Below are 23,202 nucleotides of genomic sequence, written 5' to 3'. Positions count from 1 at the left end.
CCCTTGACTCCGCTATCTTTAAGAGCTCTATCACAAAAAAAAATTTAAAATTTAAAAAAAGTTTTTAAAAAAAGAAAAAAAAAGAATAATTTCTAAGCAGGGTATGTGGGAGAGTGAGACCCTCAAGAATGTCCTACAAGATATATTTTATATAGTAAAAACATGTGTCAGAAACTTCAAGGTTAAAATAAAGGCTTGAAAGTTGCTCACATGACTACATTGTCTATGCAGCTTACAATCAAGAGTGGAGAAGCTCACGTGGTAAATCGGTAAACTGGTTTCGTACTGGGGTACGGGGAAAAACTTGTTTTGCAGGCCAACCATACATCAGCACATTGAAGAATAAAGCGTTACGAATTTAACTGCCAGTATTAGACTAATATATTGTCGATTATAGTTTTAAGTAAAGCATTATGGCCCCATAAATAAATTCTAGTGCCTATACCAGGAAAAATTCACACAAGTTTGGAACCTTTAATCAACACACGATCTGCAAGAAATATTAGATCAGTTTAGGGCAAAGACAAAAAACACACTCAAGTATAATGAGAACACTTAATATAATGTCGAAGGTTCTACCAGTGACTAAAATGCAACCAATCACGAATTATTTGAGTTTATCTAAATTACGAGATGACAGAGCAATAAAGTGGGCACAACTATTCATTTGCAAACTGGGAGACATGACCCAAGGCATTTCCAATTTTCCATGTGCTGCAAACAAACCCAGTAGAGGGGTAAAGAACATCTCAGAGGATTCTAAAGGGCACCCAGTCAAAAATTGTGATACACATTAGCTTGACAGAAAGGGCAAGAACGAGGCTCTACAGTCAAACTTTCAGAAGCTGGAAAGAAAAGCGAAAGTAGTAAAAGATACTACTGGAAGAGTTCAAGCGGCCTCTGTGGAGGCAAAGGGAAAGTTGATGACTGAGGTGGACACACAATATCAGGAATGAGATTGAGAAGGTATGATGGCCACTATAAGTGAGAGAGTGAGTCCCACACAATAGGCTGGTTAATAACGTTTGAGTGTGTAGAATTAAAAGGTGAATGGCATACCCAGTTAACAGAATCATTGTAAAAGGAGGCTTCCCAGAAAGTAGGTTGGTAGACTGTGATTCTCCCTGGTACCGAGATCATTTTAATTTACTATATTATTGACCAACATGACTGCACAGAATAAATATTTCAAATATCTCGATGACAGAATGCTGAAGATGTTCTATAGGTCAGTTGTGGAGAGCGCCCTCTTCTTTGTGGTGGCGTGTTGGGGAGGAAGCATTAAGAAGAGGGATGCCTCACGTCTTAATAAGCTGGTAAGGAAGGCGGGCTCTGTCGTGGGCAAAGTACTGGAGAGTTTAACATCGGTAGCTGAGCGAAGGGCGCTGAGTAAGCTACGGTCAATTATGGATAACTCTGAACATCCTCTACATAGCACCATCCTGAGACAGAGAAGCAGTTTCAGCGACAGGTTACTATCGATGCAATGCTCCTCAGACAGGATGAAGAGGTCAATACTCCCCAATGCCATTAGGCTTTACAATTCTACCGCCAGGACTTAAGAACTTTTTAAAAGCTATTATTAATGCTTTTTGAGATAGTGATTTAGATGCATATCATATTTTTTTTTACTGAGTTAAGTATTGTATGTAATTAGTTTTGCTACAACAAGTGTATGGGACATTGGAAAAAAGTTGAATTTCCCCATGGGGATGAATAAAGTATCTATCTATCAGTGCTTGTGATTGTGGGAATCAGCCAAGAGGATGGTACAGACTGCAAGATGACAAAGATGAATTAATAGGTTAAGAGTGAAAGGTAAAATATTTGAGAAGAAACTTCTTCACTTAAAGGGCAGTTAGAGTGTTGAATAAGTTCCCAACTGAAGAGGCACATGCAGTTTCAAATTCAACATTTAAGGGAAATTTTGATAAATACATGGATGGGAAGGGCATGGAGGGCTATGGTCTAGGTGCAGGTCAATGGGACTACGCAGAGTATCAGTTCTGCATGGACTAGATGGGCTGAAGGATCTGTTTGTGTTGTAGTGCTTTAGGTCTGAAGGGGTAGACAAGCACGTAAAATTTAATTCAGCAGCAAAGTAGTCTTTTAGAAAGAACACAGATTGAGAATACAGGTGAACTGGCACAGTTCTAGAAGATAGTGATGAAGTAACCTGGTTTGTACTGGAACCTGACCTAACATGGAGTAATCCCATACACAGATACTTGCAAACACTAGGATGTTGCAACCAGCAGGATCTGTGTATAGAGAGAGTGTTAACTTTTCAGGTCAATACCTTATGATCAAAAATGGGAAAGTTAAGAAATAAAACAAGCTTTTGTAAACAAGGACAGGAGGAGATAAACCAGAGAAAAGCAAAGTTCTGTGACAGCACAAATAATAAATCACATGGTGGAATAACTAGTGTGACATTCAGAAAAATTAAAAGCTTAATCAGTCTTTCAACTTGGCTCTCTTCAATTCTTTCTATGTAATTTAAAAAAATTCATTTCTAAATTTACTAAACAAAGGTCACTGAGATCAAATATCAGGAAGTTATGCTATAACTTTATAAAACACTAGCTAGGCCGCATTTGGAGTATCGCATACAGTTCTGTTCACCCCATTATAGGAAGGATGTTGAGGCTTTGTAGAGGGGGCAGAAGGTGTTTACCAGGATGCTGCTTGGATTATGTGTTTTAACGAGAAGTTGGACAAACTTTTTTTCCTCTAAATTGGCAGAGGATGAGGGGAGATCTTACAGAGGTTTATAAGATTATGAGAGGCATAGAATAGATGGACAATATCTTTTCCACAGATGTAAAATACCTAATTCCAGAGGACGTGCACTTAAGGTGAGGGGAAATTTTCAAAAGGAGATCTGCTGTTGTTTTTTTAAAAAACACACAGAGTGGTGGGGGTACAGGGGGCTCTGGACAGAGGTAGTACCTTTGATGTCTGCCATGCTGCTCCCTACCAGACAGGGTGATTGGGCATCACTGGTCCTCATCCATCTCCTGAACAGAAACATAGAAAACCTACAGCACAAGACAGGCCCTTCGGCCCACAAAGTTGTGCCGAGCATGTCCCTACCTTAGAAATTACTAGGCTTACCTATACCCCTCTATTTTTCTAAGCTCCATGTAACTATCCAAAAGTCTCTTAAAAGACCCTATCGTATCCACCTCCACCACCGTTGCCGGCAGCCCATTCCACGCATTCAACACTCTCTGAGTAAAAACCTTACCCCTGACATCTCCACTGTACCTACTCCCCAGCACCTTAAACCTGTGGCAACCATTTCAGCCCAGGAAAAAACCTCTGACTATCCACACAATCAATGCCTCTCATCATCTTATACACCTCTATCAGGTCACCTCTCATCCTCCGTCGCTCCAAGGAGAAAAGGCCGAGTTCACTCAACCTATTCTCATAAGGCATGCTCCCCAATCCAGGCAATATCCTTGTAAATCTCCTCTGCATCCTTTCTATGGCTTCCACATCCTTCCTGCAGTGAGGCGACCAGAACTGAGCACAGTACTCCAAGTGGGGTCTGACCAGGGTCCTAAATAGCCGCAACATTACCTCACAGCTCCTAAATTCAATTCCACGATTGATGAAGGCCAATACACCATACGCCTTCTTAACCACAGAGTCAACGTGCTTCCATACTTTTCCCCAAGAACTTCTGTTTCCAATTGAAGCTTCCAATTTCCTGCCTGATAGACTCATAATTCCCCTTACTCCAATTAAACACTTTTCTAACTTGTCTGTTCACATCTCTGTCCAATGTTATTGTAAAGGAGATAGAATTATGATCACTATCTCCAAAATGCTCTCCCACTGAGAGATCTGACACCTGACCAGGTTTATTTCCCAATACCAAATCAAGTACAGCCTCTCCTCTTGTAGGCTTATCTACATATTGTATCAAGAAACCCTCCTGAGCACACCAAACAAACTCCACCCCATCTAAACCCCTTGCTCTAGGGAGATGCCAATCGATATTTGGGAAATTAAAATCTCCCATCATGCCAACTCTGTTATTATTACACCTTTCCAGGATCTGTTTCCCGATCTGCTTCTTGATATTCCTGTTACTATTAGATGGCCTATAAAAACACCCAGTAAAGTTATTGACCCCTTCCTGTTTCTAACCTCCACCCACAGAGACTCCGTAGATAATCCCTCCATGACATCCACCTTTTCTGCAGCCATGACACTATCTCTGATCAACAGTGCCATGCCCCCACCTCTTTTGCCTCCCTCCCTGTCCTTTCTGAAACATCTAAAACCCGGCACTTGAAGTAACCATTCCTGTCCCTGAGCCATCCAAGTCTCTGTAATGGCCACCAGGTCATAGCTCCAAGTACTGATCCAGGTTCTAAGCTCATCCACTTTGTTCACAATACTCCTTGCATTAAAATAAACACATCTCAAACCTTCGGTCTGAGTGTGTCCCTTCTCTATCACCTGCCGATCCTCCCTCTCACACTGTCTACAAGTTTTCTCTATTTGTGAGCCAACCTCCTCTTCCCCATTCTCTGCAGTTTGGTTCCCACTCCCCAACAATTCAAGTTTAAACTCTCCCCAGCAGCCTTAGCAAACCTCCCCACCAGGATATTGGTCCCCTTGGGATTCAAGTGCAACCCATCCTTTTTGTACAGATCACACCTGCCCCAAAGAGGTCCCAATGATCCAGAAATCTGAATTGCTGCCCCCATTCCAATCCCTCAGCCAAGCATTTATCCTCCACCTCATCCTATTCCTATTCTCACTGTCGCGTGGCACAGGCAGTAATCCCGAGATTATTACCTTTGTGGTCCTGCTTCTCAACTTCATTCCTAACTCCCTGTAGTCCTTTTTCAGGACCTCTTCCCCTTTTCCTACATATGTCATTGTTACCAATACATACCATGACCTCTGGCTGTTCTCCCTCCCACTGCAGGATATCTTGGACGCGATCTGAAACATCCCAGACTCTGGCACCTGGGAGGCAAACTACCATCCGAGTTTCTTTCCTGCGTCCACAGAATTGCCTGTCTGAGCCCCTATCTATAGAGTCCCCTATCACTATTGGCTTCCTCTTCCTTTCCCTACCCTTCTGAGCCACAGGGCCAGACTCTGTGCCAGAGGCACGGCCACTATCGTTTCCCCCAGATAGGCTGTCCCCCCCAACAGTACTCAAACAGGAGTATGTATTGTCAAGGGATACAGCCACAGGGGTACTCTCTAGTACCTGACTCTTCCCCTTCCCCCTCCTGACTGTGACCCACTTGACTGTTTGCTGTGGCCCTGGTGTGACCACTTGCCTATAACTCCTTGCTATCACCTCCTCACTCTCCCTGACCAGTCAAAGTTCATCAAGCTGCATCTCCAGTTCCCTAACTCGGTCCCTTAGGAGCTGCAGTTAGACACACCTGGTGCAGATATGGCCTTCCGGGAGGCTGGGAGACTCCAGGACCTCCCACATCGGACACCGAGCACAGAACACCGGCCTCACACACATATTACTTCCTTTCCACAAATTACACAGATAGACATACCTCGCCTCGTCCCATTACTGCCTAAGCCCATTGAGCCAAAGCCCTATCACTCTGCTGCCTTTCACTCCGCAGCCCGCTCTGAACATCTGCTGGATGTGGCTGTCTTCTTTTTAAACATTTCGCGCTCTGCTGGCTGACGTCACGCGCCTGCACAGTCTTGCCTCTCTTTTACCCCGAGTAGTAAAACTGCCTTCGCTCCTGAAATCAGCGTTCACTCGCAGCCCTTTTGCTCCGAATCTCTAACGTGTTAGCTCCAAGCGCCATAGCCTGGTAAACGGCTTCAGCTGGCGGGCTAAACCACGTGAGGGAGTGGTGTTAACACGGCACCACTGGGCGAATGACTTCCATGATGAAGTCACCAGCCGGGGCAGAAAGGTTCACAGATGAACTATAATGCCACGTGTTCACGACCAAGGCGAGCCGCCTAGTTGGAGGAAATTGGCTGTGGTCAAACCTGGAGAGGGATGGGCTCTTCCAGGTTTCAGATGCCCAAGACACGCTGCATGATGAGCACACCAAACTGGTGCAAAGCTTGTCATGACAGCGCCCCGACAACTCCACCAGGAGATAAGGGTGCAAGAAGTAGTAGTAGTAGTAGTAGTAGTGGTGGGTGCTTGGAATGCATTTACTAGAGTGGTGATAGAGACAGATACATTAGTGACTTTTAAGAGAAGTGATTGTGAGGAGAATAGAAGGACATGGACATTATGTAGGCAGAAGGGATTATTTTAGTTGGCCATCTGATTACTAATTTAATTAGTCTGGCACAACATTGTGGGCAAAGGGCCTGTTCCTGTGCTGTACCGTCATGTGTTCGTCTCTCCACAGATGTTGCCAAACATGTTATTCAGCATTTTTGGTTACTATTTTAGTTTTCTATTAAACACAGTACTTTGCTTTTGGAAGGCAACTTAACCCTATACAAATCAGATTATATCTTTATTGGTTTATATCCAATGCTGTTTAGCAAACTTCAGATGGACATGAAGGTGCTAGTGTGTAGAAAAGATTGAACAGAATGGTTTGAGGGAAGAAGGATCTGCTACAAAATTAGAAAAGAAAGATTATGTGATCCATAGTCAAGGAGGTTGATCAAAAGATTTGAGAACTGTACACAACATTAAGATTTTGAGTTGTATAAATAGAAATAATTTGCCCCATCGATGAACAAATAGCCCAGACCATTAATTCACTGTTTGGAACAAGTATTGGGAATTTAATTAACGTTGTTAGAAGAGAATTAAGAAGATGAGAAGGAATAATCTGAAGGAAGAGCAATGGGATTTAGATCATAACTAATTTTATAAATAAGGTTTTAAAAAGGTCAACCACATACAGCATATACAAAACTAATTAACCACATTACTGCCCACTGCAAGCCAACTACTGTATATAGAGATTTTGTAATTTTCAATACTTGTTCATAAAGAGATTAAACATAAGAAATTACGAGGGACAACTTTAGTGTTTCTGATCTTCCACTGTAAGCCTTGCATTTCCAGAACCTATGTTGCAAGCGCAACAGTAATTAAACTATCAAGTGTAAATACGAAGTAGCTATTATAAAATATTTAAAGAAACCAACTAAAGGAAAGAAATAAATCTGCAGATGCTGGAGTCAGAAATAGAAATGCTGGACGAACTCATCCAGTCAAGTGGTATCTGTGGAAAGAGAAAGCAGTCAACATTTCAGGTCAACACCCTTCTGAAATAGGGCAGGGGAGAATGGAGGATTTACAGCTTTCAAAGGAGAACTTGGGTGAAGGCAGATGCCAGGGCAAGGTTTAACACAATAACTTATTTGGTGATAGGCTAGGACAGATCAGGTGATTAAACCAGTGAAAATATTATTTTGGATCTTGTCTAGTGCAAAGAGAGTTAATGGACAAACTAATTTGACCTTATTGGAAAACCACTTTTCCTTAAAGAATTTTTTTTCCAGCATGAACTCGGTGGGCCTGCTTCTGTGATGTACTTCTCTATGAGTTTAAATAGATTAGCCAAACAAGTAGAAAAATGGGTAACATATAGATTCTTGGTAAGAGTGTACCTGAACTACACTCTTAACTTCTTCTTGGGTTAGGACTACAGTGTTTTGCTCTCTTAACCCAAGAAATGATTTGCTTGCCATAAAGGGAGAGTAGTTAAGATTCAGACTAGTTCCAGGTAAGGCAGGTTTGCCATATGAAGGAAATTTGTGTTTGGAAATATATACACTGGAAAAAGGTTCTAATGTTTTCCCGTACATGACAAATAAACACTTCTGAGTTTCCAGCCGGATGCAAGTATTGATTATAATCCATGTTCTGATGACAAACTGCTATCTTCATCAGGGATGATGCTTGGGCATGTCTAGTACCAATAGGTGCAATTAGGATTTTTACCAAAGCTAGCATGGGGAATAAAGTTTCAGAACAAGGATGATTCAAAAAGATAACTTGATTGGGCATGAAGGAAATCAAGGAATATGGGGACGATGCCAAAATAAAAGCATTGACATAGCTGATCTTAATGAATGCAGTGCAGGCACGAAGGGCCAGCTGACTACTTCTGTTCCTATTTATAACATTCATATGTTCAAAATAGATTCACACTGCAGAATAAAGTGGCTTGACTCAGCCCACTGATTCTACTTGCTTCTTGCAACTGGTCATCCAGACTCAACACATAGCCTTTAATACTTCGTTCAAGCAACAATTGAAGAATTTACCGCTGCAAAAACTCATGGCACCAAATTCTAATATATACCACTAACCAAACTCCTCTAGTCTTTAAAATTGCCAAGAAGGCCCAGTCTTAAAAGCAGCCTCCATTTAAAAAAAATAGAAATTTTTAGAATTAGAAAAAGGCAGCAATTATTTGTGACTCCCTTTCCTCCCAAAGCACATTGTTTTTAACTGGGCGGGCCTGACAACAGAATTCCCCAAGTGGGGAGCTACAGACAACTTCATCCCATGGGATAAACACTGCTACCGAAGGATAGAATTCATCACAACAGGTGATTCACAAGGGAAAACAATTAAAGGTTGGAACAAAGATTATTTCAATGTAGATGTGTCTTACACAGGAACTCCAATGCATATCCAACATCAGCTGCTTCAGGTCAGTGCTAGTTTCCACAATTAGAAATGTGGGCAGTCATGCACCTTCTTATGATGTGAACACAATCTTGACTTACACAAAGAGAACTATCTTGTGAGAGGTGCCATTAGGTAGATCTGAATCCATACCCAGTCTACAGGCTTCAATTGAGGGAAGAGGCCCCACAAAAATATCTGAATTGGTATTTTGCTCAACTTTCATTTCTCAATCACTGCTATGGATTTCCTCTTATTTGCCTACCTAACAGTCACTATCCTTCAGTAGCAATTTGTTGGTTATTAATTAGTATGGGATCTCACGAGGATGTGAAAAGTGGTGGGGATAGCCAGGTTAATTCCGAAATAAATATCTTCTCCGCAAAACACCAGAGACAGATTTGATAAAAAGGACAGAAACGAATGGTTCAAGCACAACTCACCAGCTTTACACATCATTGATGCCAGAAGTTTGGACACAATAGAACCTCGTTTCCTCATCTTACATTGCTTGCTGTATGGAAAGTAAGGGATTACACCAATGATGTTCTTGGCACAAGAGGTCTTAGAGGCATAGATCATAATAAGGAGCTCCATAATGGTGGTGTTGACATCCCTGTTGTACAAGAATAAAAACATTCTTAAACATAAGGACAAGATTAAGCACTGACATTTTCAAGTCCCTAGCTTTCAGCTTTCAAATCACACGCTCCTTTAAAAATAAAAACAAACTCAACTAAAGTGACTACCTACACATAACAACTTTCTTTGATAAACATGAGGAAATGCAATAGCCCATTTAGCAGTACTGAATTAAAAACAAGTTTAATATTATTCATTATCAATGAATATCAAAAATATATGTGGCTTAAAATTAGGACACAAACTCTTATTCAGTGAAGCAACAAAATTCCCTACTATAACAACTAGGAATTTTATGGCAAGATTACATTCTCTACAAGGCCCAGGTAAAACAAAAGCAAAAAAAAACTATCACCTGATAAGTTAGCTTCATTTACTAAGGGACTGTCTTTAAATCACTGCTGGAAATAGTTTTATGCAGCACCTGGAACTTTGTTTAATGCAGCTGGTTTAAACCAGATCATTCCTAAACAAACACTAATATTTGCAAATTTATCAACAAAGTTAATACATCATTACTTCTTAAAAATGGTATCGGATTTCAGCACATACTGTAACTGTGGACAGATATCAGAACAGATGCAATAACCTGGCTAGTACCTTTTGGCAAAAAAAAACATCAACACAGGGAAAATAATCACTAAATCATAACTGCTTTATGTGTTAACATTTTCCCCCTGGTGATTTTATTCTAAATAGAATATTTAGATACTGCTTAAGAGTTTTGACTTTTAAATGCATGTGCAATACCTGCAAAAGAAATGAACATCACTTTTATGGTCTACAATCAAACTGGACAAATTTACTCCTTCAGAGGTATACAATTCAGCAAATCAGCTTCATCATGAAATCAAGAAAGGCTGAAGTTCCTCTTGATATCCTAATTTAAAATCTAAGCATGAAGATTTCACTACACCACAAACTTACTTTGAAACAGTCTGAATAATAAACACATCTTTTCCTCTGACAGATTCTTGAATTTGTACTCTTGTTTCTATCAAAAAACAGAAAAAACACCATAAAATGTACTTCAGTTCAAACTACATTGCTAATCTGTAATTTATCATCAATCTAAACAAGTTACACACGAAAAGCAAAAGTGTTGATACAGAACAATGAAAAAGTTACCTAGAAAAGATTTTCCATATGATTAGAAAGTACAGATTTTTATTCTGAGCAGATTTCCAAATGGATTATTTGAATTAAAACAGAATGAAGAATAAAAATTACCAGAAAACAATAGCCAGCTGTTCCAAAGAGCTTACTAAAACCAGCAATAGCCCAGTTTCAGCTGGAGACATTTGTCTAACACTAGCATTTCCCATCCTTGCTCAGACAATATTGCAACAAGTCTCTCAAAAAAAGGCTTGAAGCCACACTAATTCAACCTAATTCACCAGTTATTCCAGTGACCCAGACACACTGCAATTATTGTATCAAAGCCTTTATCATTTGTTCTGCCTTCCTTGTTTGGGCACTGGCTGTAGGCTCAAGAAACTCTTAAGAGACCACAAAAACACCACAAAGATGGGCAGGAGCAGCAATGCAAAGAACTTCAAGCATGGGTTACAGGTGAACAGTAAGCTCAACATTGAAAGGGGAGAAGTCAGCAGAGAAAGAGGCAGGAAGACGAGGACAGACAACTGCAACAAGGGATGCAAATTAAACACCTAGATTTGACTTCCTTGAGTGAAAGCTCAAGGGTGGGAAGAATTCTATGGTTTGCTTCACTGTCTACTCTCCTACCTCTTGTCTGGGCAGCACTGGGTTAGGGACAGTTACCCCAGCACCAGAAAAGTTGCATTTTAATTTCATATGCACAGACCTGCATCCAATCTGGTATTGATTGAGGCAGTGCAGTATAGTTCAACTACATGTGAAATGGGAGGGAGGGGTGATTGGTTGATTGGCAAGAAATAGTTGAATAATACTTGCAATTCTTAATCAGAAAAATATCTATTCTTAGTCTTCAAACTTCACCACAAATGTAATAAAAATCTATCTGATAATAGCCTACTCAGGCAACTTCAACGGGGCATTAAAAATCTAGGGTTGTCTGAGACCAAGTTGGAGAATCATACATTGGAGGATTGCAATAATATGGTTACGAAATAGCCTAAGCCCAGAAAGGTATGAATAAAAATTTAAGTTAAGGTTCAAGGACAGGCCATTGACATTGGAAATGTAAAAATAACATTTATGTTGAGTTATATTTGGATATGTAAATAGAGCACTAAAAATATATATTCTAACCTTCAAAGATTAAACTCAGAAAAAGTGAAGAAAAGCAGAAAATCATCTTTTGATTTAAATATTCCATTGCTAAAGGGATATGAGGCTAGAACCAACTTCAATATATGAATGATCTATTACTTTACCAAATAAGGTGACAAGCATTTAATAGTGTCATAAAAATCATCAAAAGTGAAAATAGGCTTCTATAGCCTTAAATGTCTCAGTCTCAGAACAGAATACACAAAGATTCATAACGCCTCATCTGAATTCAAAATGACTCACTTATCTCAAAAGTTTATAGCTTATAGATTCCCCAACCAAGGCAAATGGCAGCACATGGTAGAAATACATAATGCCGTGTCTCTAGTTTTACTTTGCTCTCGCACTAAACACTACAGTAAACTTGCCATGGTAGATTTTACAGCAAGCTTTCACTCATACTAATGCCCATTACACACCATATTTGTGTTCTCAATGGTTGGCAAAACAGTAAATTTCTTGAACTGCTCATTCAGTATTCACTGTGCATTCCAATTTAGAACAGGATGAAGGTCAAAAGGGAACAAGTTAAACTTGTTTTGCCCAGAAAAATACCCTGGAGCAGAAATAAGTGACTGTATATGTTAGTTGCACAACAATGGCAGTCTCACAGAAGCATTTATTCTGAAGGTGTTTAAAAGCAGATACAGTCGGCCCTCCTTATCCGCGGGGGATTGGTTCCAGGACCCCCTGCGGATACCAAAACACACGGATGCTCAAGTCCCTTATTTAACCTGTTTCAATGCAGTGGACTTTAGGACCCAACGGAACCCCAGACCTTATTTAACCTGTCTTAGTGCAGTGGTCTTTAGGACCCGGTGCAGCTCTAAATCCGCAGTGTTTCTGTTCACGAAAATAATCATGATCAAGATTGAAAATAAAGTGGAAGTAATAAAGCGTTTGGAAAGAGGTGAAATGTCATTAGTCATTGGAAAAGCGTTAGGCTACAGTCGGTCAACGATCGGAACAATTTTAATGGATAATGTGAAAGGCCCTGCCCCGATGAAAGCTACAATTATTACTAAGCAACGCAGTGGTTTGATTATTGAATATTGAAATACATACGTTCCTTAAGTGTTTTATATGCATAGAAAGGTAAAATATATACTATATACTAAGACAAACGTTTGACTAACTGACACTAAATAATACCGATGTACCTGTTCCGACTTCAAATCCGTTTTAAAGACGAACTCAGGAATGGAACTACTTCATAACCCGGGGACTGCCTGTACTTTTAAATCATCTCTAGATTACTTATAATACCTAATACAATGTAAATGCTATGTAAATAGTTGTTATACTGTATTGCTTAGGGAATAATGACAAGAAAAAAATCCGTACATGCTAAAACGAGTGCTGGAGAGAGAACTTCCAGGTTTTCCTGATCCGCGGTTGGTTGAATCCGTGCATGGATAAGGAGGGCCGACTATATACTGATTACCAATGCAGTCTGAAAGAAAAACTATTGGTTCAGTTCTTACAGAATATTATTATGCCTGTGAAGAATTGCACAGCTATGCAATTCTTAAAAGGCATAATAATCAAGTGAAATTTGATGACAGAATATGACCAACTCAATCAACAGGCATCCAACCTTTTGCAACTTAATAATATTGAACAGGGGCTCCCTGGTTTATGAATGAAATGACTTACTAAAATCTGACTTTATACAAATTCTCCCTCACATTAAAACATTTCTCTAGCTGGTAATAATGCTTCTCAAAATTCATTGATAACTGGATAATTAATCATTTTAGTTATAGATGGTACTAGGGCAAGTGAAATTAAATTATAGCTAGAATATATAAAACAGATTTTATAGATAGCTAGAGAAAATAGATGTTTAGAGAAATTATCTTATAGACTGTTCTCAGGAATTAAACTCTATAGAATCCACAGGCTGTATGTACTTGAAAAGCACACACACACCTGGAAATACTTTCACTTTAATTATTTAGAAATATAGCATGGAATGTGCCCTTTTGGCCCTTTGAGTCATGTAACAGCAACCCCGATTGAACCTAACCTAATCACCGGACAATTTACAGTGACCAATACATCTTTGGACTGGGAGGATATGGGAACACCCAAGGAAAACCCTCACATTCCACAGGGAGCATGTACAGAGACTCCACTCTGGAATACTCCAAACTGTAATAGCATCTTCTGTAATTCCCCCAAGTTTCAATTTTTCCTATTACAATAAGCAATGAATAACTGCATTTGTCTCAATGCAGTACTATGAAAATCAGTGGGCAAAAAAAAATCCCAAAACAGGTTCTCCTTGCCAGAACTGTAAACTAATGAATAATCACACGGAGCTTTGCCAGCATATCTAGATAACCATCTACACTAGCTTTACAGTCACATGCTGCTATTACAAGTCTTTGAAAATACAGGAATCTGTGAGTGTTACAAGATCTACTGTAAACAGACATGGAAATAGTTGAAAAAAATACTGTTTAAAAATGACACAATTTAAGAGTAAATAAATTAATGACATTTTAACTTCAAAATAGCAACCCCATTCAAACAAAGGGGACTACTTTAAATGAAAAGGATGGATTCAATTTTCAGACTCCACTGACTTAGTTCATTGAAGTGATTATACACAACCACAACTGGCTTTAGCAACCCTGGCCAATGGGGAAGAAAGGGAAAACAACAACAGAACAACAAAACTATGTAATCAATGCGATAGGTGAAAACTGCACTGTGACTCAGCTGAATATTCTCTTGATGTTTTGGTGCGAAAGCACCCAAAAATGAACTTTAAACTACAGCTCCTCTTCAGATTTTAGAAGTATTAAATTCAGAACACAAAAGAATAAACTTGTAGATTATTAGTCAGTGGCAAAGTTGGAATTAAATCAGTTTATTCATCAAACACTGGTGGAAGCACAAAAGAGCTCAAGTACTTAGGCATAAAAGGATACCATTGCTATTGAAAGGTATTTAACAATCCTTATGTTTGCCAAACACCAATCTTCACACAAAGTACATCCTATTCTCAAAAGCAGCTGCCTGCTTCTTTGGGCAAGAACAGTATTTCCTTCAGAAACTATGAAATGCAACCACATTACTGCCAACAAACTACACATTCCAAGAAAAACATCTGCCCAAATTTGTTCAAAGGAACTTAAAGCAAACAACATCAAATCCTTCTGAATTAACTTAGCTCACAGCTTTTTTTAAAGTTTGAAGAGTCTTAACGTGGAGCCAAAGGAATTTATCCTATCAATTAGTTTACAATTAATGATTACCAAGCACACAAAATAAGATTCACGGCTTCACATTCTGATCCAAAGCACACCAGCCTTTGCTATATAGAATATCATTGTACTGATCATTTAATATCAAGACAGACAGGAAAACTTTTAATTATATTACCATTGAAGATGATATCCCAGATGTTAACAAAAACAGATCAAACAAGAATTGCAGATTTAACTGTTTTAAATTAAGAATAAAAAATAGTTTGGTTAGAGGATGTCCATCTCACAATATTTGTATCTTTATGAAGCACAGGCCAATTTAGTGCTATAAACATATGCAATGTTTGATTTTTTTTGTTTTAAAAATGAATTTCCATACATCATGCAAAATTCTTTTTCCATTAAAAAATCTGTTCTGTCATATTTAATTTTGACAAAATAATATAAAAGAACCAAGAACCACGCTCACACTTGAACAACAATTATCATTGCTGGATTCAAATCAGAACAGTGTAGGATAAGAACGGGACTTTAGCCCTCCATGTCTGCACTGATGGTGATACCAAAATAAACTACGTATCTCCCTACATATAGTCTAAATCCATCTCTTCCCTGCCTTTTCACATGCCCAATTGAAGGGAGAGACAAAAGAACTAAGATGTCGTTGCATTGTGGTCGTCTAATTTCATACTCATAGATAAGAAAATTTCCCAAGTTGTAGATATGAGTCAACCAATGAATAAGCTCTCATTCAAATAAAGCAGAATCAAGAAAAGCTTCCAGAATCATGAAAATATACACTCTAGGGGACACATTGATCAATTGCATATAAACACTGTGACCACTAGGAAGCATAGTAAATTGTTACATGAATTTAAGAACTAATCAAAATACAAGCAGTTAAATAATTGTTAAAATGCAAAATAACAAACACCTAATCTAAGAATTAAACAGTTGGATCCAACACATTTTCCTCCTTGACGTCATCTCAAACCTCCCTATCAGATAAAACATCAAATGGAATTTTAACCAAAGGGGAAAGAAGTCAAAGACTTGCAGATAAAGCTCAAGCCGCTTTAAGTGTTGCTGAGAAACATTTGAAAACTAGTACATGTATTTTAGAATCATAGAAGCATACAGGAAGAGGAGGAGGAATTTGCAAAAATGTAACTCGTAATTGCTCTTCTATTTTGATATGCCAGTAACAATCTACAGCTTTTTCATAATTCAATTTTATGATAAACAAGAGTTTAATAAAACTAGAAAACTTAGCATTAAAACATTTTATTGTGTATAAGTATTTAAGACATTTTAACATATTGTCACATGTACGTTGAAACATACAGTGAAATTCATTGTTTGTGTTAAAACTAATCAGTGAGGGCAGCCAACCAGGATCACCATGGCTGTGACGCCAATATAGCATACCCATATCTTACCATTGAACAATGATACATGTACAAATGCAAATACTGTTTTTTAAAAAAAAGAATCCCTTCTTTACTCATGGTCCACCATGAGTAAAGACCTCAAAAATTCCCAAGGCAGGATTTGATTTCATTAGACAATAGCTTTGGTAATCCTGGATACACTGAACACTAGATTAAAGAAGTTGACAACAATCTGACCAAGTTTGATTCAGAAAATGGTATTACTCTTTCTCATAGCTGTTAAGAAATCACATAAATCAGTTTAAAATTGTGCTGGTATATTGTAGTTTTATTTTCTTTATTTAGATACAGTGTGCAATAGGCCCCTTCAGTCCAATGAGCTATGCTGCCCAGAAACCTATTTAACACTAGCCTAATCACAGGCCAATTTACAATGACCAACCCATACATTTTTGGAATGTGGAACACTTGGAGGAAATCCCTGAGATGACACTCTCAACTCTGATGCCCCAAACTGTAATAGCACCGTGCTTAGTGCTATACCATTGTGGTGCTCCAGAGCAGTGTGATTTCAACATTCCTATTCCAGTTGGTGAGGCATTATAACTTTGCGTATTGTAACTACAAGCTAAATTCGTTCTTGGAAACTTCAACCCAGCTCATAATAAGCAAGTGTTGATCAAACATGTCAACCCACATAAAAAAAGTGTGAAGCAATCTAATTTTTATCAGAAGCCATGAGAGCTGAACAAGAGAACACTTCATCTTTATTCAAATCATTTGGTGTAACAAATACAATTGACATTATAAATGGTCTAAAAGAGTTTGATATCAGCATAAAATTAAATGTTTCAGTCTCTCTAAAGCATAAATGCTTTGTTTACTGATAACAGATGCTTACATTAAAAATAATGCCTTTTGTACTTATGGAAGTAGGTTGGTTCTGTGGGCTGCTGCCTACTGGAATACTAAGTTAAGGTGCCCAAACATTTCCATAAATCTTCAGTCAAGATTGATCTGACAAATTATACATTTTCTGGTTTAGGATTGTAAATGGCAAATCACCGAGTAGACTAAAGGAACATTCTGCAGGCTATGAGCACAAAACAGAAATAATCTATTTTGGAAAAACCACTCCTATGAACCGAGTTAGCAAGATACAATGGCTATATGAATGTCTTTGACTGTACTTTCTTTAAAGACTTCTCTTGAACGAAACTCCTGCATAGCTCTAATTTTAATACTCCTACAAAGTTGTCAGTGCTCACAATGGCATATATTTGTTTTGCTGAGTCTATCAGACAAGGGAGTCCCATAAACAAATTAAAGATTAATAATAGTGGTTATTTAAATATCCACTGTAAATAAAAATCTTCTTCCTGTAAAAGTTTATGGTTTGGAATCATTAAAGGCTTTGATTTGTAACAGTTTGGGTCTTATAGGTTCTTAACCATCACTCTTATCCATGATACACAGACCCCTCTCCTGGTTTCACTTATCACCTTGCACTTCTCGCTCCTCTCTGCTACCTCCTTACTCTGACTTCTCATCTCTTTTTACAGTCCTGGTGAAGGGCTTTGTCCCAAAATATCGACTGTCTACTCTTTTCCATAGATGCTACCTGGCCTGCTGAGTTCCTCCAACATTCTGTGTGTAATACAAAGAACAATTTTGGTTTTGCTTTACATATTCCCTGAAGCGTACAAATGTGCAAAAATACACTGGTGGATCTAAAAACTGGAACAAAGACACTGTATTTTTACAGATTACTGTAATTAATTACCAGAACAATTATAGTTGAAGCAAGTTGTGAAGTTAGAAAAAAAAATCCTTCTTTCTACTAAGTGGAAGATAATCAAGTTTATTATCAGAATTTATTATCAGTTAATTATCAAAATGCATACATGAAACCAAATACAACCCTGAGATCTGACATAATACACTAAATGTACCTCTTTTTTCAAAAGCTCAAGAAACAAGGCTGTCTAATTGCTCTAATCATATTTTTTTTTAGCGTGTCGCACCAGACATTCAGCCATTCTTGTCTGGTGTGTGGTGTCTGGACTGGTCTCCTTTCGGATTAACCGGGTGACGATATGAATGTTTCTGACTTGACCCTTTTTTCTTACAAGGCTGAGTGGCTAGCTCAATGCTCAACCCAGCACGGATGGAAAGCATGCTTCGGGGGTGGCCTGACCTGGATTCGAACTCGGGAGCCTTTGCTCCGGAGTTCGGTGCTGATGCCATTGCGCCACCAGCCGGTCCTTCTAATGAGATGAAAACACAGGAGTGCTGCTGTGAGTAGGTGGAGATAGATAGGAGAATATAAAGACCTTACCCTTTATTCCTTTACACTTGACTGAAGAAGGATTATCATGGTAAAGCCTTGGTATTTAACAGAATAGTTAAAAACAAAACAATTAAAGCCACAAGGATGCCCTAGTTGCTCCACCTGATCAAAAATCCCCAATGTAGAATAACTAAAGGTGTACCTTTCTAATGCCCCTGAAGCTTTATTCATTCTTTGTAAAGATCATGCCAATCACAAAACATTCAATAACAGCTAGGTAAAACTGTTTTCATGGAAATGCACCATGTTTTTGCTCATTTTCTTTTATTGCAGTTTCATTGGTATTGGGAACAAGCTTTTATTTTCAAATTCAAAATGCCTTAAATAAGTTTGCTCTTTTGCCACATCCTACAATATCTCAAACACTAAAGTGATGTATATTTTATACCACAAAACCTTCAAAGGTTGTATCTCTTGCATAAGCAGATAACTACCCCATTCAAGATCTATTTATGTAAAAGCAAGATGTCCATGGCCTCTCCTACTACTGTATTGAGGCCAATCGCATATTGGAGGAGCAATACTTCATAATCTGCCTGTGTAGGCACCAACCTGATGGCATTGAACATCAATTTCTCTAACTTCCAGTAATTTCCTGTTATTTTTTCTTCTTCCATTCCCCACTCTGCCCTCCCCTTACCTCTTCTCACCCATGACTTCCCCCCTCCCTTGCTTGCACCATCCACTCTCCTCTCAGACTCTTTCTTCTCCAGCACTTTAACTATTACGCTAATTACCTCCCTGATTATTACATCCTTCCTTCCCACCTCCTTATTCTGGCTTCTTCCCCCTTCCTTTCCAGTCCTAATGAAGGATCTCAACCCGAAACATTGACTGTTTATTCATTTCCATAGATGCTGCCTGACCTGCCTTTTGTGTGTGTTGCTATTTGTGCAAGAGCTATTCCATGTGAAGCTCAACCAATGAAAATCCTGAATGTGATCAAAATCCTCAGGTCTTTTACAATGAGAATCTTTTTTTTACCTTATGCACTTACCTCTGTTAGCTTCTTGGTAGACTTGAACTTTACCAGGTTCTACGCCAAGTCGCCTAAAATTGAAGATGAGGAATAGCCCTCAAAAAAATCGTTCCTTAAAACCTTATCGCTGACTTACACAAAATTTTAACATATAGTAGAAACATCTAGAACTGAATAACTGAAAGTAAATAAACATATATTACACAATGATGGAAACCTCCAAATAATTTTGCATCATGATGTTCCAATTGGTATATCAGTAGCCAATACATAATTAAATTAGTACTATTAGTAATTCAATGCCTTCTAAAAGACAAATTACAACACAGATCAGTGATTTAATGGATTGGTGGTGCAAAATATTGATCCAACTGACCCAAGGATGACTGCTTGTCTAATAAATTGCTTAGTTTTAGTGGTGTGAATATGGTTTTCCAAAGTTTCTTTTTTGGAGACAGAGAAGACAACAGAAAATCCATTGCCATTCCTAATCTCTGTCATCATTTCCCTTGATGGAAACCAATAGCAGGAAAAGAGCATGCCTGTCTTATGCCACATGGTAGTTGAAAACTAATTTAAAACACATGGATATGGGAATAGAGAGCTTTATTATAGAATTATGACACACTAGGAAATATGTTGTTCAAAATAAGAAAGCATTGTTCTAATTGTCAAGGATGCAAGTGGGAAGGCACCAGAATCTCTGTAATCCTTCCCACACAAAGCTGCAGAATATAAAGCAGAAACCATGATGACAGACCTGGAGCATACTAAGAAAGTAATTTTGATGGGTTCAATTACTGAACAAATTGAATCATTAAAGAAAATTAGGAAATGAAGTTCCCTATGCAGCAAGATTATTGGAGGTTTAGTTACAGGGGGATTAACATTTTCTTTAAGCAGAAGTCACAGATTTACAATTAACACAAATTTGGACTTCAAAGAAACATGCTGATCAACACCATCACATTCTCACTTAAAAGGTCAACAATCAAAGAAATCTGGGTACTACTCGGACTTAAAAAATGCTCAAGAATCTCAAACTGCTATAGTATTTCCACAAGGCCGTATCAGTAAGGAAATGAGCAAATATAATTTTATTTAAATCAGGAAGATAACAGAAACTGGAAAAATCATCTAAAAATAGATTCACGGCTGGAAGGCACACTTAAAGTTCAAGGAATAGTTATTTGTTTACACATGATGAATCAATTAGTAGAAACACTAACAGCAAAAATTTCCAAAAGGTCTTTTATGACAATAATATCACTATGGTTTAGGATTTTACACAATTCATTAATAGCAAAATAGTTTTACTAATATTCAGTCTAGGTAAACAAACTGAAGACCCTTCAGACCAAAGTCATTTTTAAATCCTGCAATTTAACTAAGTTCAAACCTTTCAAGCCAGTTACGTGGACCTTCATTCTCTCTGCTTTAATCTTGCCTTTTCTTTCCTAAAAGACACTATCACCTATTTGAGGCTGTGGTACTTGATCTAATGCTTTCTTGGTGTACATGACGAATAAACTCTTCTTGAATGTCTTGCTCCAAAAGTAAGAACTGGATCTCGATTGTAAACCTGATTGGATAAGGACAAACTAATCAGAAGGGATGGAATACGGGGGTATAAACACCACCGGACTAGACATGCCCAGGCATGAAGATGGCAGAGTTTGTCATCAAAATTTATGGAAACGTTGGTTATAATCGATACCTGAAACCAGCTTGAAGCCCAAGAAGATCTTATTCGTTATCTAATTATTGATTACTGTTGAAGAGTGGGTTCCACAGGCATTAGGCATTGACAGAAACAACCCTCTATGCTATCTGCACAGGCACAATTTTCAATCCTCACTGGATGGTGAGCAGGGCTGGAAACTCTATTCACTTCATTAACTCTACCAAAAATCAAGGGACAGGAAGCCATTTATAGCACACTTGCTGCTGGTCAACCGATATAACAGAAACCTGATCGAAAAGGCAAAAGTTTTGTTTACTGAGGCACCAGCATCAGTAAGACACCAGAGTACAGAAAACAAACAGGTACTGCAGATTATTCCCAAAATCAATCCAAGAAACAGGTTGCATGACCCAACAAAACACTACTACTCAATGGGTAAAAGCCTAAAAGTTAAAAGAAAAGCAGAAAATAGCGGTGTGTATTTATGAACTGCAGAGAATAAACTTCAAAGTAATCTACGAATGTGTCCAACAGACACAATAAACTCAAAACATTACTAATTAATTATTTTACCAAAATACTAGATCTACAGAATTTTGACATTTCAAACTTGCTCTTGTAAAATCTATGATGTGATTAATTTCATATTGTTAAAAAGTGTGCAGAGAAACAAAATTCTACATGATTCTGAATAAATGCATATCATCCAATATCATAATTTAAATAGCAAAAGGGCAATAAAGTGAATACAAATTACACTCCACAATGTTAATCGATTCCCCACACCCAGTTAAATAATCACCCATTTCACAGCCACCAGAAAACCACATATAAAACTCGGCCAACAATGAAGATGGCAGGAAGCAGCAGCTTTCAATGCACGTCACCAAGACGAGGAATAATATGCTGTAACGGTATAAAAATAACTATATGCACATACTCTGAAATCTTCCTGGCTAACTCTGTGTAGGCTGTATTTGAATTGGCACTGAACAGCACAAGGCCACCTTTGGTTATATTCATGGCGAAAGGATCAAGAAGTCTTCCAAATGCCTGCAACATAACCATACATGAGATGATTTAGAGCTCAAATCCAATGTTTCGAAATGCACATGGGCTTCATCATTAATAAATGTGCAGTCACTAGACTCATTTTTAATGCAAAAAAACTGTTTGGTGCTGCCCGCGATCCAGCTCAGCTCTGCCAAGCCCCTGTAGCCGGGGGGATGACTGGGACCGCCGCTACAACCCACGATCTGTTGCAAAGTGTCGTTGGGCCCCCGGATGGAATCGGCTTCCAGCCCCGATGATCGGACGAGGCCTGGAGGCCACCGGCCGTTTTCGGATCCTCAGACCATCGGAGCTCGGCCCCCAGGGGATTTCCCCTCACAACTGCCACCCATCAACCCTTCCCCCCCCCCATCGTAACACCGGCGGCTCCCCAATACCGAGGGCTCCCCTCCACCACCTCACCTGCCGTTACCTCCCCACTACCAAGCGCCTCGATGGCTCCGCACGAGCGCGCCTGCGCGGATCTCGCTCCTCGCGGAATCGGCGCAAATCCTGAGCACCCCCCACCCTCCGGGGGCGCGCGGACGCGTGCGCGCGCCGATAAACGAAACCGCGCACTTGCCATGCTCGGCCACGAGCGGAGGGGCGAAGAGGGCGGGGCTTTCCCCGGCCAACCCCACTTCCCCCTCCCCGAGGCTGCGCCCTCTTTGGCTGGACGGGTGATTGACGTCTGCAGCCTTCACCTACATCATCCCCGGAGAGGTACCGGAGTATGGGAGGACAGGCAGTGTTGTTCTGCTATTTTAAAAACAAAGGCTCTAAAAATAAACTAAGAAAGAATAAGCTGGTGAGGCAGACATCTGCAGGTGGAAAGTTATTAGAAGGTATCTAGGGACCGGATATATAAGTATTTGGATAAACATGGACGGATTAGGGATGGTCAGCATGGTCATGCCTACCCAATCTTCTTAAGAGTTTTTCGAGGAAGTTACCAAGAAAGTGGATGAAGGCAAGGCAGTGGATTATT

The 23,202-nt window shown here is 39.1% G+C and overlaps 1 protein-coding gene across 4 annotated transcripts in view; it reads right to left on the bottom strand.

Moving 5' to 3' along the window:
• The window catches only part of prpsap2 (phosphoribosyl pyrophosphate synthetase-associated protein 2), a 38,937-nt gene extending 16,056 nt beyond the window's left edge, over positions 1–22,881 (bottom strand). For 2 of the 4 annotated variants that reach the window (XM_073060227.1, XM_073060229.1), the window contains exons 1-5: positions 22,798–22,881; positions 22,105–22,217; positions 19,499–19,551; positions 10,196–10,262; positions 9,070–9,242 (exon numbers count right to left, since the gene is read on the bottom strand). In XM_073060227.1, the coding sequence (XP_072916328.1) occupies positions 9,070–9,242; positions 10,196–10,262; positions 19,499–19,551; positions 22,105–22,217; positions 22,798–22,800 (409 nt within the window). In that variant the 5' untranslated portion in view covers positions 22,801–22,881. Of the gene's footprint in view, positions 1–9,069; positions 9,243–10,195; positions 10,263–19,498; positions 19,552–22,104; positions 22,218–22,637; positions 22,769–22,797 lie in introns of those variants that run through there. The other 2 variants (XM_073060230.1, XM_073060231.1) reach the window with 2 other exon arrangements.
• Positions 22,882–23,202: the final 321 nt, after the last annotated feature.

This window comes from Hemitrygon akajei, chromosome 11, assembly GCF_048418815.1.
Source record: "Hemitrygon akajei chromosome 11, sHemAka1.3, whole genome shotgun sequence".
NCBI classification, from domain to species: domain Eukaryota; kingdom Metazoa; phylum Chordata; class Chondrichthyes; order Myliobatiformes; family Dasyatidae; genus Hemitrygon; species Hemitrygon akajei.
This window is presented reverse-complemented; position numbering and strand designations above follow the sequence as displayed.